The 15,900-nt window shown below is 58.7% G+C and overlaps 2 protein-coding genes across 6 annotated transcripts; one reads left to right on the plus strand and one right to left on the minus strand.

Moving 5' to 3' along the window:
- The first annotated feature begins 622 nt into the window (after positions 1-622).
- On the plus strand, positions 623-4,978 carry NHP2 (NHP2 ribonucleoprotein). Of its 2 annotated transcripts, none has more exons than XM_073355057.1 (4): positions 623-824; positions 1,113-1,182; positions 1,494-1,599; positions 2,936-4,978. In XM_073355057.1, the coding sequence occupies exons 1-4, from the start codon at positions 686-688 to the stop codon at positions 3,059-3,061; spliced, it is 441 nt and encodes a 146-aa protein (XP_073211158.1). In that variant the 5' UTR covers positions 623-685; the 3' UTR covers positions 3,062-4,978. The 2 variants fall into 2 exon arrangements, with proteins under 2 accessions (XP_073211158.1, XP_073211159.1); XM_073355058.1 differs by having other exon boundaries at positions 1,494-1,604; positions 2,936-3,064.
- A 2,456-nt stretch (positions 4,979-7,434) lies between these two features.
- On the minus strand, positions 7,435-15,204 carry RMND5B (required for meiotic nuclear division 5 homolog B). Of its 4 annotated transcripts, none has more exons than XM_073355053.1 (10): positions 15,127-15,204; positions 13,397-13,548; positions 12,539-12,684; positions 10,664-10,810; positions 10,127-10,227; positions 9,372-9,538; positions 9,016-9,181; positions 8,837-8,939; positions 8,610-8,764; positions 7,435-8,081 (listed from the first exon to the last, which is right to left on the minus strand). In XM_073355053.1, exons 1-10 carry the CDS (start codon positions 15,186-15,188, stop codon positions 8,018-8,020), a joined length of 1,263 nt encoding a protein of 420 aa, XP_073211154.1. In that variant the 5' UTR covers positions 15,189-15,204; the 3' UTR covers positions 7,435-8,017. The 4 variants fall into 4 exon arrangements, with proteins under 4 accessions (XP_073211154.1, XP_073211155.1, XP_073211153.1 ...); XM_073355054.1 differs by lacking the exon at positions 15,127-15,204 and adding an exon at positions 14,960-15,117; XM_073355052.1 differs by having other exon boundaries at positions 8,610-8,939.
- Between the last annotated feature and the right edge of the window lie 696 nt (positions 15,205-15,900).

The raw sequence follows: 15,900 nt of genomic DNA on the forward strand, positions 1-15,900 counted from the left end.
CTGCTGCAGGGGGAAGTGTCTGGAACTCGCACGTGCCCCAGACTCAGCCCAGAGGTCCCATCCCAGCCAGCTACTGCCACGAGACCTCCCAGGGAGAGAGGCTTTGCAGTGCTTCAGGGCTTGTTCCCTGCCTTAGTCCGTCCTCCCTGCAGGTGCTGAGGAGCCAGAGAGACTGGGCTGGGGTGAGGAGCTGGAGTCCAGGCTTGACGCCTGAATTCCGTTCCGGTGAAAAGCCTGGCTGGTGTCCAGAGGTTAGGGAATCTGGTCCCGATTCGCCCTGGGCCTGGGGCCGCTCCCTGCCACCCCCCACCCGGGCCTGGCGCCTCCCCCGCCGGGTGCGTGGCACGGTTGCGGCGGGGCGCTGGTAGCCCGGGCTGCAGCTGCGGGCTTGCAGCCAGAACCCGGGCCGGGCCGGGCCGGGCCGGGAGACCCGGGGCACGCGCACGGACGTGGCTCCAGCAGGCGCGTGTCTCTGAGGCGCGGGACGGTCACGCGCCTCCCTTCTTCCCGCAGGCGCGGCACGTGGGACCGCGCGGCCAGGCCGCCGCCGCGAGGGGCGGGGCACGCAAGGGCGGGCTGTTATTGGCTGGGGTGGAGGCGGGCGGAGTCTGTCACCAGGCGCTTCCCAGGGCGCCCCGCGCGCGTGCGGAAGTGGAGGCCGGGGCGGGCCACGTGTCTGTCGATCATGGCCCGGGAGAAGTCGCCGGAGCCGGAGGCGGCGCCGGAGCGATCGTACCAGGAGCTGCTGGGGAACCTGAACCCGATCGCGCGGCCGCTGGCCTCCCGCAGGCTCACCCGCAGGCTCTACAAGTGCATCAAGAAAGGTGGGGCCGGGGGGCCCGGGCCCTGGGGGGGCGGGGGCCCGGGGCCTGCGGGGGGCGGGGGCCCGGGGCCTGCGGGGGGCGGGGGCCCGGGGCCTGCGGGGGGCGGGGGCCTGCGCCGGCGGGGGGGGGGGCCGGGGCCTGCGCCTGCGGCGGGGGGGGGGGGCCGGGCCGGGGGAGAACCGCCGCGGGAACGAGACAGAGCCCCGTGCACGGGCCTGGGGAGCGGGGCCGGAGCGGGAGCCCCGCGGAGCCCGTGCTGAATCTGATGGCCGCTTATTTCTCTTCCAGCGGCGAAACACAAGCAGATCCGGCGGGGAGTAAAGGAAGTTCAGAAATTCATCAACAAGGGCGAGAAGGGGTAAGAACCCAGCAGCCCAGCTGCAGCCACCCCCAAAGCTGGGCCCTGCGGTATCTGACGGCAAGACAGGCGCTGGCCGGGGCCGAAGGACCAGACCCGTGGGCTCTCCGCTCCGAGAGCACAGGCCTGTGGCATCGTCCCGGGTAGGCTGCGTCCCACGGCCGGATACGCTTTGCTGGGGCACCGGCAGTGCTGGCCCCGGCCCCCTTCGTGACCAGTCACCGCCTCCTCAGCGCTTCTCGACGGGCACGTTCCGGTTCCCATCTCCCTGTCCACCGCTACTGATAAGTCGTCTCTCTCTGCTGTTTCAGGATCATAGTCCTTGCTGGAGACACGCTGCCCATTGAAGTTTATTGCCACCTCCCCGTCATGTGTGAAGACAGGTCCCTCCCCTACGCTTACATCCCCTCCAAGTCGGTAAGGTCAGCGGGCTCTCAGGAGTTGGGGGAATCTCCCCTTCGTGGGCACCAAGAGGGCATGAAACATTCCAGCAGGATAACAAGCTGTGGCTTAGGTGGTGCCTCCTTCCTCCCTCCCCGCTTTCTCTTTTTGGTGCTAAGAAGCTCTTGCCCAGGGCATAAAACCCAGGTCTTTGCTGCTCCTCCCCCATTCCCAAAGTCAGACTGAACACACGGGTGTCACTTGGCCTCCTGCACAACTCCCTAAAATCTCCCATTTGAGCTAAGGGATCCCTAGCGGTGACACACTATGGGCTGTTTGTCATCCTGCTTCAAGGGTGGGGCTGAAGGCGGGACACTGCCTCACACTGAAGCTGTTATTTTGCCAGAGGTAACACAGCCAGGCAAATGCTTTGAGCTGCCTGGGGTAATACTGTGAAGTGTGTTCTAGTCAAAGAGCTTTCATCTTTGTTCCTAAAGCATCCAGTTTTCCCCGCTGCGGCCAGGAGATATCTATGTTCTGTTCTCGTCTGGCAGGTCCTTTAAATTGTCCAAATAGCAAAATAAAAAAAACCCCAACGGGAGCCCTGCACAATCTTCTCTAAGGGGGTGTCTCCAACTGGCATCCTTAAGGCTTTAATATTCCTCCAACCTGGCAAGACATTGGCCCTGCTGACTTCATGCCATCCTTGCAGGGTACTGCTGGGCCCCATCAGGCCAGGTGCTGGATGTTTCTGGATCAGTAAGGACAGGCTGTGGGAGGAGTTGGGGAAGATAAGAAGTCCCTCTAACGCAGCCGTTCCCAAATGGGGTCGTGCCCTGAGCGGATGGGGCCTGGCAGTCCCTACTGTGCAACGGATGCTGTCTTGCTCTACACAGCGTGACCTCTCCTCTGGTGTGTGCAAGGTCACGGCAGATGGATAATGCCATTTTGTTCTGTGAAATGGCTTGCTAAGCACAGCATGACCTCACACGCCACACAGCTACGAGGTCACGCTGCGTGGAGGATGCCATTTTGTGCTTCAGAATTAGGTACTCTGTACCCTCTGAGGTCCCAGAAGGAAATAATTCAAATGGGGTTGTCCCACAAAAAGTTTGGGACCCCTTGCTCTAATCTGGGGGGGTGGGAGGGTAAGAGACTGCTCAGTTGTGGGAAGGTTGCTTTACAATTTGGTTCAGTCACTTGGGGGTGGGGGTGACTGTAGAGTCAGGGGAGCCATACTTTCCCCTGTGGGGTGGAGTGCAGGGGTCTGCTCTCCTCCACAGAGGAGTGGTAGGATTCCCACTCCCCCCAGTGGGTGGAGGTCACCAGCAGCTTTCCTGGGCATCTCTGATATCCTCTTCCTCTTGTTCAGGATCTGGGAGCAGCTGGCGGCTCAAAGCGCCCAACCTGTGTGATAATGATCAAGCCACATGAGGAGTACGAGGAGGCATATAAGGAGTGTTGGGAGGAGGTTGTGTCTCTTCCTGTCCCCCTGTGAAGGACATGGGGAGTGCCTGCTCTGGAGCTTCTGGAAGGCTGGGCCTGCACTGCCCCAGCAATATTCGGTGGCCTCCGAGGACTTTACAAAATGAAACGTGAGCTGGTCCTGCAGCTACTTGCTGGGTGCTCAATGTGCGGGAGAGGGGGCTGCATGGACCCTGGGCTTTTTACCTTTAACCAAAAAAAACCTGTTCTGAAATAATTGAGTAGCAGCTGCTGAGGTTGGGGGCAGATGGTGACTGACTTCCCCCTTGAAGGGAGGGGGACAGCAGGCTTACTGGACAGGCTAGCATTCCTGGGGGGGAAGAGTCCATGCCATGAGCAGCAAGTCAGACCTGTTCTGTGATGGATGAAATAAATGTATTTGTACAGCTGTTTGCTGTGGGTTTTAGTAAAGCAGCTAGGCCAGTGTCGGTGGCATCCTGGCTTTAAGGCTACATCAGAGCATGAGGCCACTGCTCCAGTATCAGCAGGGCTGGGCCTGAAGGCTAGATAATGGGGGAGGAACAGGGATGACTGTGTAGAAGTGACATTGACAGCACAGAAACCACTTTCTTTCTGGCCCACCAGCGTTTGCCCTGGAATAAATAGAGGCCATTCTGGGTGCAGACGGGGCTGGAGAGGGTTGGTGTCCCATTCAGTTCAGTCCAGCCCAGCCCCAGCTAGGTGGGAACCATTGTGTTTGGGGCCTGTGTTAGGAGGCAAAGTGGAGCCTGGGCTCAGTGAACAAAAGGCTACGGTGAAATTGGCTAAATGAATGTAAGGCAGGACCTGTGCCTAGCTACTGCACCATGCACTCCCCAACCATGGCACGTGGCCTCTCTCTGCATCAAAAATATCAGCCGCTTGCGAGATCACGGGGGGGAGAGGAATTTGGACTCATGTCCTTGGGGGTCGCTGCTTATGACCAGTCCCCACAACCCTTGGCTATGCCCAGCCTGCTGAGGGGGGGTGGAGATGTATTGAAGTCTCGGACACATTTCTTCTCCCCCCTCACCACTGGTGGGGAGATGGCTCCAGCATGTGGGGTGTCTGCCAGGCAGTGGGGCTGGGGTCTCAGCACTGCAGTCAGCCACGCATGATGTGACTGTGCAGCATTATGACACGTATTGATTCTATCCTAGTTGGTGCAAAAAAAACCCTCCATCCTTTCCTGCCGTTGCCCCAGTGTGCCCCACTACAGTGCTGGCTGGTCTAGGGGCAAACTGGAATGATGACAATTTATGAACCACCCCAGCCTCTGATTCAGCTGGGTCCAAAGAGCAGCAGAACCCAGGGGTGAGGTACTGACCAACTACGGGGCACCTTGTACCAGGGAGCAGCACTCTCTGCACTCTGAGAAACTGATTGCTCTGCTGTTAGCAGCAGGTACTGGCGGCTATCCTGGATGTATAGGCTCGACCCCCACCACTACTGGACTCCATCCTTCACTGCCAGGTTTGGGTGATGGGAGACAGGGCTGCAGAGCTACTGCTGTCCTCATGCTCACACTGCAGAGTCAAGGCCAGGCTCCCAGCCTAGTCTCTTTGCTGGCCAGGCCAGCCTTGCCCCAAGAACAGCCCCAGCACCCTGAGCTCTAGACTAAATCGGCCAGGTATAGCCATGCCCCACTTCTGTACACGCTGCCTCTGGGGCAGAACCAAAGGTGCCCAAGCCAGGGCACACTCAGGCTGCAGCTACACAAGGTAGTGAAACATTTCTCATTGCTGTACATAGTTCAGTGCAGCTGCAGTGCTCAGATGAACGAAACCCTCGGTCGAGATGCAGCTAGGACAACAGAAGAATTGTTCCATTAACCTAATTCCTGCTGCTCGGGGAGGTAAATTAGGCACAGAAAAACCCGCCATTGCTGTAGCAAGTGCTTATGTTATGGCACCCCAGCGGCACAGCCCTTGATACCATCTGCTCATCAACAGGGCAGTAGTAAGTACCAGCAGGGAAGTCACCGTGAGCTGGAAGGCCCAGTATTACAATGGCAGCTGCAGTGCCCGGGTGCCTGCAAGTAACGCCCCTGCAGCCCTAAGCATGCGCGGAAATGCTGTGTGCCTAGAAGCCGGAAAGCCACTGGAGGCTAAGGAAACGATTGCTCTGCACTCAGCAGTGGCAGGCCCAGAAGCCCCAGCTGTACACACTGCATCCCATGCAGATGGTGGGGCAGGCAGGAAAGGGGTGCATAAATAATGAAAATGTTTGAGGATCAGTGTGTCCCTAGAAAACATGTTACTTGGGAAAGAGCTATTCAGGCTAAGAACACAGCAAAGGGAAAACAGAGGGATTTGTCACAAGACTAATTTTAAGTTAGTCCTGTGAATAAACGCTCAAAGACTAGATCATCCCGCTTGTAACAAAAAGTGAGTCTGAGGATCAGTGTGTCCCTAGAAAACATGTTACTTGGGAAAGAGCTATTCAGGCTAAGAACACAGCAAAGGGAAAACAGAGGGATTTGTCACAAGACTAATTTTAAGTTAGTCCTGTGAATAAACGCTCAAAGACTAGATCATCCCGCTTGTAACAAAAAGTGAGTCTGAACGATTACTAAGTATGATGGCTCTGACATGCCAAGCAGCAGAATGTACACAAAAGATGCCGAAAGAAAGGCACAGAGCATGTGACTGAATACCATAGTGAAATCAGCAAGGCAAAAGGTCACAGAAATTAAAATTGGGCGAGGACAGAAAAATGGAAGCAGAAAATGACGTCAGTGATTTGGAAACCAGCATGAGTAAAAGAAATGGCCAGGATTCAGGCACTTGGTCAATGATTTAAAGCCCATTCAGACTTCATCTTCAGTGCTGTGATATTTTGCCCCATCTATGCTTTAAAAGGAAGGCTGGGTGTGTCAGGGGACTGACTGGTTGCCAGTCTTTTATGCATCCAGGGGTATGACAGCCGCAGAGAGGCTGTATACACACAGAGAGCCACTAGGTCTGGCATATTTCACTACTTTCTCTAGTGTTGTAGCTTCAAAGTAAAAACTGACCACAAATCACTGATTGCAATACACATAAAGAGACTTGAAAAGCATCACCAAGGATACTGAACCCTGAGGGGGGATCCAATCACACTTCAAAGCTGTGAAAGGCTATTATAAACAGGACAGGGATCAGTTCTCCATGTCCACTGAAGGTAGGACCACAAGAAATGTCATAATCTGCAGCAAGGGAGATTTAGGTTAGATATTAGGAAAAACTTCCTAACTAGGCTTTGTGAGAAGGTTGTGGAATCCCCAGCATTGGGGGGTTTTAAAACCAGGTTGGACAAACACCTGCCAGGAATGGTCCAGATTTACTTGGGCCTCTCTCAATGCAGGGGGCTAGACTTGATGGCCTCAAAGTCCCTTCCAGCCCCACATTTCTCTGATCACATTTCTCAATTAGCAGCTATAGGACAGACAAAAGACGACTAAGGAGTCTGGGAAAGTGAGGCAAAGCCTACCCCACTTAAACACAAAGATTGGAGAGAGAGTGGCAAGATGGGCACTGGCCAGTCAAAGCAGCAGCGACCAAAGAAGAGTCACCTTAGATTCAGTGAGTACAGTCAAAGCAAAATCTTACCCCGGAATTGTAAGCATCTGCCATGATACCCAACAATGTGGCCACGACAAGTGAAGTGAGAGCAGACACAAGATGGAAACAAGCCACAAACTGACCATGAGGTGGACCAGCCTTACAGACCAGGGCTTGCCCAAAGAGAGGTTGCAGATGGGGAAGACTGCTGAAATGCCCTCAGGGACAGAGTGAGACGTATTAAGTGTTAAAGCAACCTGAAGGTGGTTAAATCAGTACTGTATTGGTTATAGTTTAAAGATAACAGTGTTTTAGTTCAGTAAAGAGATCTAAAAGAGGGACCACATGCTATAGAATAAGTTCTCCAGGACGGCTAGCCATGCCACACTCCTGTACACTTTATCCAGTCTTTGGTTTCCCCGTGATCCCTCCGGCTGGGGAAGAACCAAAGGAGCCTAGGACAGGGCAGTCACAGTAGAACGTTTGTTACCTGGTTCTGTTTAGAATAAAAGGTTTATCTCAACACTGGTCTGCTTGTCATAAAGCTGCTACCCCACCCCCAGACTTAGTGTCCTGGAGCCCCCATGTGCCCCCTCCCATTCTGTCTCCTTACACCCCCTCTACATGCCCCCCACCTCACCCCTCCATTTTTCAGATCTAACAGCAGCTCTTCCCCCTCACTTCTGTGCCCTATTTCATAGGCTGATGCAGGGGAGGCGGGAGAACAGTCCCAGAGGGACAGCTAGCCCCAGCCCCCACATCAGAAAGCGGGTCCCCTCTTACAGTGGGGTTCATGTCATCTTTGGGCCCAAGCTGTTAAGGACCCAGCCCTCCTTTCTCCCAAGGCGCTCAGAGAGCAAGGGGGAAAGACTAACAGGCTTTATTTTCTGGAATTTATAAAATGGCTCCAGGCAGCTCCCGCTTTAATATTTACAATGCAAAAAATATCAGTAAATGCACAAGGGACTGTACAGCATGGCCATTGCACTGGCAGAGGGCTAGGAATGCTCCCGTAGCCATGTTTGAGGCCAGGAGGGGCTCTGCCTATTACTGAGCAGAAAGACAGCTGCCCAGCAGGCCAGACCGACAGGACGGGAGCACAGAGTGAGCAGGGCAGCGTAAGCCAGATCACTAGGAGAGCACACACTGAGGCCTCCCGGAGCTCACCGCAGCAAGCACGTCACACTGCTGCTCTGTCCATTTCAGCTCCCTTTCTCAGGCGGCGGTCAGGCTCAGGCCCACTGCTCTGGACTTTGCCCTAGCTCTGCAGGAGAAAGGGACCCCAATGGGGCTGCAGTGGACAGAGCTGCTCTCAGACCCACAGCCTAAGAGGCAGCCCACGACCTGCTGTGGGCAGCACCACCGCCTCTCGCACTGCGAGGGTGGGACAGGCCACCTAAGGGGAAGAGCAGTGACCTGTTGCCACAGCCCTTCCAACCACACCAGCGTCAGAAGATGATGCGCTTCCCATCAGCTGGGTTCTGCTCCATGGGGCAGTAGGGACACTTCAGCCTGAGGAGAGGTCCAGAGACAAAGGCATCAGGTGGGAAGGCCGGGGAACACAGAGAAAATGGTAGCGCTTTGGGGCACTGCAGGGCCGACGGCAGCAGAAGTCTGCCCCTCCCGTCAGAGCCCAGTCCGCAAGGCTCAGTCTAAGGAAGGCCTGGCATCCCCCAGGGGCACAGGGTTGGCCATGGGCAGGCAGCAGCACTGCGTGTGCACCCTACTTCCCAGCACCAGAGATAACAAGCCCTGCTCATCAGCATCCACGGCACCCAGCCCGTTCAGGCTCACTGCAACCTGCAGCACCGAGCTGCAGGGGGGCTGGGGAAGGTGACCTGGCCCAGACTAGCACAAGGCCAGCCAGGAACCCTGGCGGTACAGGGCACAGGCCAAGGGATCTTCAGAGCACTCACACTCCCATGGCACCAGGCTGCATCACACAAAGTGATGCCAGGCGAAGGCCCAGCCTGCGGGACAGGGGCTGCAGGGCAGAGGTGGGTCAGGGTCCACGGGTGAGCGTCAAGAAACCAAACTTACTTCCCCCCATTGATGAGCTTGTTGAGCGCGTCCCGGGAGATGACATGCCCGCAGATGAGTTTGATAGGCGGATTGGAGTCAGTTGTCTGCTGGCGAAGGATGGGGCAGGCAAACACTGAGTGGTACCAGCACTTCATGCCCAGCTCAATTTCAATCTGCCAAGAGAGCACAGGGAGGTCAGCCCCACTGCCCCACCCCACCCCGCCGCCCCACGAGATGACACTTACAGGCAGCTCATCCTTGTGGCTCCAGACACCTGTGCACTGTCTCTGCTCAATCACTGCCTTGATGTTCATCAGCACGGGCAGTGCCACACATCCGGACGCAAAGCTGCATGAGAGGGAGACGCCTTAGAACTTGGTGGTACTGCTAAGGGGGGCCCCACAGGCCCTGGCCTGGGGCTTACCTGACACTGAGAGGGGATTCCACCGAGAGTCCCAGCAAGGCACAGGCGTCGCGGGTGAAGGTCTCGCAGATCTCTGTCCAATGCCGGGCATCCAGCAGGTGGCAGTACGGGGAGTTCTCAATGCCCAGAGGCAGGTACACAAGGCTGCCCATCATGACCTGGATCTCTGAACAAAACAACACCCTGGTTGGCCTCAAGAAGCAACGTAGCCACAACCCCCCACCCTGTCCTATCAGTGCCCCCAGTACGGGGCTAGTGATGGGGCCCCCTGTAGCCTGGGAACAGGGCTACCCAGTGGACAGTTCCGTGCCCCACTCGGGAGGCCAGTGGCAGGGCCCCATCTGGCACAGTCTCACCTCGCTGGTGCAGGCGGGCAAAGGGCTGGAAGTGGCGAGCGTAGCTCAGGGCCTCCAGCTGCTTGTCAGGGCCGCCAGCCAGGAGCCGGATGAAGTGGAGACGATGCAGCTTGAATTCCAGGGAGCTGTTCAGCTCCAGCAGATGCTGCCTCTTTGAGATTGCCCAGCTGGATAGGAAAGAACAGGGGGCAGCTAAGTCCTGACTGTCTGGGGAAGGTGGGCCAGGACAGCCAGGAAGTTCTCGCTGATGCCCAACCTGACAAGACGAGGGTGGGGTTGTTCCCATTCCTGGAGACTGTTCTGTGTGAAATGCCCCTGGCCGGGCTGGCCTAGAGGGCTCCTTTCCCTCCAGTGTCTGTAATTCCAGGGACTACCCAGGTAGCACCAGAGTCAGCTGGGGTGAAAAAAGGAACATAAGTGGCTCATGGGCAAGAGGGTGTGTGTCAGGCCCTGCACATGGCGCTGCCCCAGGAGGGCTGGTTGGGGTGTTAAGGAGCATTGTGCTTGTAGGCCTCATTCTGACTGGGATGCAAGGTGCAAGGAGCATGCTCCAGCAGGCAGGGTGAGTGCGATCATCACATGTTAGCTGGGGTGCACCGTGCTCCCTCTTGACCAGCCAAAGCACCTCATACCCCAACCCAGACTCGGTGCATGAGTCAAGCAGAAGGGGAGGGGCCACTTTCAGTAAGGATGCGGAGGCTATGGGCAAGGAGGAGCACTGGGATGCTCAGCGCTCCCAGATGATTGGTTCTTACTCCAGAGCTGGACGCAGGTCCTGCTTGTGCAGCGCTTCCAGGATCCGGTTCAGCTCCAAGAACGGCTGCTTGAAGTCCAAGTCCACATTCAGGGTGGACTCCTGTGGAGAATGAGAGCCAGTGGTCACATCCCACCAGCCTCTTGGGGAGGGCGGCATACAGCAGGCAGCACCGGGGCGGAGGGGTGGTGCCAGGAGAGGCTCCCCAGCCAGAGATGGGCGAGGTTTCCTACCCTGCATGATGGAGAGAGGCCCTCCTCCTTGGAGCACAGAACACATGCAGGGGAGCAGCAGACTTGGCAGCCGCAATTCGGTCCCTGCAGAGCTGGGGAGGGCCTCATACCAACGGGCCTGGGTTGGCTAGAGGTGCTGGCCTGGAGCGAACCTTGCCAGGGGCAAATGCTGAGTAAGGCCCACTCATCAGAGAGCAGGCCCACAACACTGCTGGTGCCCCTGCCCCAGGGAGGCCACGCCCTCCCTCACACAATGCTGCTGTGTGGCAAGCTAGGACCAGTGTTGTTACCAGCAGCCCTGGTACCTGGGACAGCTCCTCTGCCACGCTCAGCATGCCCTGCTGGTACAAGTGCTCCACAATCGCCATCTGCAGAATCTGCTGCTGCTGCTGCTTCTCCCGCGACTCCCACACCGAATCTGAGACCACGCTGCAGAGCTCGGCATCGAAGTTCTGGGAAATGAATGAGAGGAGTCAGTGGTGCCCCTGAGAATGAGGGGATGCCCCCCCCCCATCTATCACCTTCCGGCCTGATCACATGCTCACAAACAAACCCCCTGCAACTTCCTGCAAAGCCACCCCACAACAGCACACTCCCACCCAAACCACTACAGCCCCTGCACTGAGCTGCTTTCAGTTGGCTGACTGGATCACAGCCTCAGAGCCACATCATCTCATTTCTGAGTGGCATAGTAGTAGAAGGTCGTGACACTCTGTACCTCAAAGCAGCATCCTGGACCCCCCATATACACCCCATCATATAAGTATGATCTATTTCATACAAAGTATGTCATGTAAGGAGTCATATGAAAGGTCATGATCTGCAGAAACCCACTGTTCTGTCCAAATATGTATGCTGTTATTGTGTGTGAAGTTGTGAGATTTTGCTATATGGTTTTTACTGAAATATGTTGCTAGTTCTCTAGTGACAAAAAAGGAGATGATCCCCACCCAGGAGGGTGTTAAGTGTCCTTTAAACAGCAGAGGAGTTGTAAACAAGGGATTTACAATGCAGTAAGAGGGCTGCACAAGCATCACACAAAGGGGGATTGCTCAACTCTGTGACTCAGCAAAGCCCACCTGGGCTAATGTTTTCCAGGCACATGGACTGAGGATATAAAATAGAGGACAGTGGACTCATGCTTTGGCCTTTCTCCTCCCCCACCTATGCTGGAAGCAACAAGAACACAGGGAAGACAAAGACTTGAACTGAGGAGACTGGTCCCAGGCTTAAAGAGGAAGCCTATGTATTAAGAAATATCACCTACTTGCAACATCCAGTGGGGTGAGACAAACTGCTTGATCCAAATACTGCCTAATGTAATAAGGTTTAAGATTTAGACTGCACACTTAACTTTTATTTCCTTTGGTAACTATCTCTGACCTTTTGTGGCTACCACTTCTAATCACTTAAAATCTCTCTGTAGTTAATAAATCTGTTTTATATTTTACCTAAAGCAGTGTGTTTCAATTGAAGTGCTTTGTAAATCTCAGCTCAGTTTACAAAGGCTAGTGACTGTCCTCTCCACATCGAGGGAGGGGCAGACTGGGTAGTAAACATACGCTGGTCAGGCTTCTAATCAGGGCAAGACGGAACAGCTTTGGGGTGCAAGGCTGGGGGCTTGGAAGATTTGCTGGTACCTTTCTCCATGTGATTCATGAGTAGTTCAGGGAGCATTCATGCAATTTAGCTAGGCGTGGTGTCCACATGCTGTTAGGGTACTGAGTGATAACAGCGCCCGAAGGGGTTTGCTGCTTTTCACTAGCAAAGCATTGTGAGAGACAGCCCAGTCTGGAGAGCTAAGGGGGCACAGCAGTACCCCAGTTCCAAGTTGTACCCTGGGGAGTCCTTCACAGAGGTGAAATGTGAGCTCCTTAGGGCCAAGAACACGTCAGAACAGGAGGGCCCCAATCCTGACTGCAGCACATAAAACAGGCATGAACCCACAGGAGCAGGAGGCATTCAGGACCACAGAAAGCCCAACACCATGAGAACTGGCTCCCACCATGATGCCACTGGGCACCAGCAGATGAGGGAGACCTTGGGGGATATCTTCTCCCCATACTCCAGCCTGCAGAGGGCCAAAGAACCAATGGGAGTGAAAGCCATCACTAAGGCAGGGATTCCCATCTGGGCCCCCAGGTCCAACCCCTGGATCCTAGACAAAAGGGGGTACTCACCCTATCAATGGCTTTGCCCACCCTGGAGACACTGCTGTGAATATCTTTATGGTCCGAGGCCAGTTTCTGCACCGTGTCCTTGATCTTTCGACAGCACTGGGCCATCATCAGGGAGAGTGTGGCAGACAGCGGTGCCCCCTGCAGGGCTGCAGCAGAAAGGGTCTTCAGACCTAGCTGCGGGGACTAGCCAGGAGCCTATTCCAGGAAGTGCAAGTCCCTTACTGCGAAGGCTTTGCACCAGAAAAGCAGCAGCTTTGAGCTACATCTGCCAAACACTGCACCATGCACCAGAACTCCCCCTCCCCTGCCAGAACAATAAGCCACTAGGCTAGGCTTCAGTGTGACTTCTGTTTAACTAAGCACCACTCTAATCCACCATGAAGTTTGGGCAACTGCTCCCCGCTGCAGGACTGGGGTCAGGAGCAGCCTGAGCGTCCGAGGGCCAGATAACGCAGGACTGATTGGGAGCAGCTGGAAATGGCTGGTGCAGCCGAGGACTTTGACCAGTGCTGGTCCAGAGCAACAGCCTCAGATACTCAGTATCACCCTCTGCAGGCAGATGCCTCGCAAGCTCACACCCTGACAGAAAGCTCTGCCAGGATTTCACCCCCCAAGAGCTGGTGTGTCCCCGCACTGGCCTACAGCCACCCCAGCCAGAAGCGGGGCTGAGCCACAGCGCTGTCTGCTCAGCAGATGGAAGTGGAGGTCAGTCTCCATCCATAGATCTGTGGTCAGCGACCACCCCACCTGGACCCGGCGCTCTGCCCCTGAGCACCATGCTACGGTTTGGGAACAGGCCCGGCTGCAGGAGGAGCACAGTGCTGCGTCACTGCCTCACTCCAGCGGGCTGGCTGGTACCTGTGCTGCTGAGCTCCTGGCGCAGTTGGCTCACGTAACAGAGCAGCTCCTCCAGGCTCCGCTCACAGTGCTGCCCATAGCTCAGGAACTTGTGCAGCACTTTGTCCAGCTCTCGCTCCACACAGGCGCACAGCTCCATCATCCGACGGACCCTACAGGGAGAAGCACAACACACAGGCGTGAGGCTCCATCATCCGACGGACCCCACGGGGGGAAGCACACGGCGCAGGCGCGAGGCTCCATCATCCGACGGAGCCCACGGGAGGAAGCGCACGGCGCAGGCGCGAGGCTCCATCATCCGACGGAGCCCACGGGAGGAAGCGCACGGCGCAGGCGCGAGGCTCCATCATCCGACGGACCCCACGGGGGGAAGCGCACGGCGCAGGCGCGAGGCTCCATCATCCGACGGAGCCCATGGGGGGGGAGCGCACGGCACAGGCGCACTGCTCCATCATCCGACGGACCCCACGGGGGGGAGCACACGGCGCAGGCGCGAGGCTCCATCATCCGACGGACCCCACGGGGCGGGAGCGCACGGCGCAGGCGCGAGGCTCCATCACCCGATGAACCCCACGGGGGGGGAGCGCACTGCACAGGCGCACTGCTCCATCATCCGACGGAGCCCACGGGGGGGAGCGCACAGCGCAGGCGCGAGGCTCCATCATCCGACGGACCCCACAGGGGGGAGCACACGGCGCAGGCGCGAGGCTCCATCATCCGACGGACCCCACGGGGGGGAAGCACACGGCGCAGGCGCGAGGCTCCATCATCCGACGGACCCCACGGGGGGGAAGCACACGGCGCAGGCGCGAGGCTCCATCATCCGACGGACCCCACGGGGGGGAGCACACGGCGCAGGCGCGAGGCTCCATCATCCGACGGACCCCACGGGGCGGGAGCGCACGGCGCAGGCGCGAGGCTCCATCACCCGATGAACCCCACGGGGGGGAGCGCACTGCACAGGCGCACTGCTCCATCATCCGACGGAGCCCACGGGGGGGAGCGCACAGCGCAGGCGCGAGGCTCCATCATCCGACGGACCCCACAGGGGGAAGCACACGGCGCAGGCGCGAGGCTCCATCATCCGACGGAGCCCACGGGGGGGAGCGCACAGCGCAGGCGCGAGGCTCCATCATCCGACGGACCCCACAGGGGGGAGCACACGGCGCAGGCGCGAGGCTCCATCATCCGACGGACCCCACGGGGGGGAAGCACACGGCGCAGGCGCGAGGCTCCATCATCCGACGGACCCCACGGGGGGGAAGCACACGGCGCAGGCGCGAGGCTCCATCATCCGACGGAGCCCACGGGGGGAAGCGCACGGCGCAGGCGCGAGGCTCCATCATCCGACGGACCCCACGGGGGGGAAGCACACGGCGCAGGCGCGAGGCTCCATCATCCGACGGAGCCCACGGGGGGAAGCGCACCACCACCAAGCGCGCGCCCCCCGCCGCCGCCGGCCCCCACTGCCAGGCCCCCGTCAGCACGCGCTGCCCCGCCCAGACCCCGCCGAGCGGGGGGCTCCAGCGCCGAGGCCCGCCGGGCCCGGCCCGCTCCGCTCACCCGGCGCCTGGGCAGCTTCAGCGCTTCCGGCAGCTGCCGAGTGCGGGGGCCGGACTGTCCCACTGCGCGGCGGGATCCCCCTCCCCGGGAGGCGAGCAGTGGTAGGTTCCTACGGCAGCCGGCGTGGGAGGGGGCGAGACTGGCCCATTCCTACGGGAGGGGCTCACCTAGCGACCGGCCCTCTGTCTCCCGAGCTTGGTACCGCCCGTCCACAGTGCGGGCAAACCATCCTCGCCGGGCGGGGGGAAGGGGAGGGCGCTGGAACGTACCATTTCCCGGGTGTCTAACCCGAGAGTCCGGGCGCCCAAGCTGCAGCGAAGCGCACGGCTCCTGGCGGGGGCGGGCAAGGGGTGGAGGGAACCGTGCCGGGGGGGGTCAGTGCTGGGGGGGTCAGTGCTGGGGGCAGGGAACCGTGCCGGGGGGGGGGTCAGTGCTGGGGGCAGGGAACGGTGCCGGGGGGGTCAGTGCTGGGGGGAGGGAACCGTGCCGGGGGGGGTCAGTGCTGGGGGGGTCAGTGCTGGGGGCAGGGAACGGTGCCGGGGGGGTCAGTGCTGGGGGGAGGGAACCGTGCCGGGGGGGGTCAGTGCTGGGGGGGTCAGTGCTGGGGGCAGGGAACCGTGCCGGGGGGGGTCAGTGCTGGGGGGGTCAGTGCTGGGGGCAGGGAACGGTGCCGGGGGGGTCAGTGCTGGGGGGAGGGAACCGTGCCGGGGGGGGTCAGTGCTGGGGGGGTCAGTGCTGGGGGCAGGGAACGGTGCCGGGGGGGGTTTCAGTCCTGGGGGCAGGGAACCGTGCCGGGGGGGGTCAGTGCTGGGGGCAGGGAATGGTGCCGGGGGGGTCAGTGTTGGGGGGAGGGAACCGTGCCGGGGGGGGGTCAGTGCTGGGGGGAGGGAATGGTGCCGGTGGGGGGGGGTCAGTGCTGGGGGGGTTTCAGTCCTGGTGGC

Source organism: Lepidochelys kempii, chromosome 8 (genome assembly GCF_965140265.1).
Source record: "Lepidochelys kempii isolate rLepKem1 chromosome 8, rLepKem1.hap2, whole genome shotgun sequence".
Lineage (NCBI taxonomy): Eukaryota > Metazoa > Chordata > Testudines > Cheloniidae > Lepidochelys > Lepidochelys kempii.

What these genes read in the sequence shown, in the direction of transcription:
- NHP2 (XM_073355057.1), top strand. Translation starts at nt 686, where the DNA reads ATGGCCCGGGAGAAGTCGCCGGAGCCGGAGGCGGCGCCGGAGCGATCG. An exon ending in CTACAAGTGCATCAAGAAAG is followed by an intron (nt 825 to 1,112) that starts GTGGGGCCGGGG and finishes TTTCTCTTCCAG; the next exon opens with CGGCGAAACACAAGCAGATC. An exon ending in ATCAACAAGGGCGAGAAGGG is followed by an intron (nt 1,183 to 1,493) that starts GTAAGAACCCAG and finishes CTGCTGTTTCAG; the next exon opens with GATCATAGTCCTTGCTGGAG.
- RMND5B (XM_073355052.1), bottom strand. Translation starts at nt 15,188, where the DNA reads ATGGTTTGCCCGCACTGTGGACGGGCGGTACCAAGCTCGGGAGACAGA. An exon ending in GAATCCCCTCTCAGTGTCAG is followed by an intron (nt 8,940 to 9,015) that starts GTAAGCCCCAGG and finishes CCTCTCATGCAG; the next exon opens with CTTTGCGTCCGGATGTGTGG. An exon ending in AAGCTCATCAATGGGGGGAA is followed by an intron (nt 8,082 to 8,609) that starts GTAAGTTTGGTT and finishes ACCTCTCCTCAG; the next exon opens with GCTGAAGTGTCCCTACTGCC.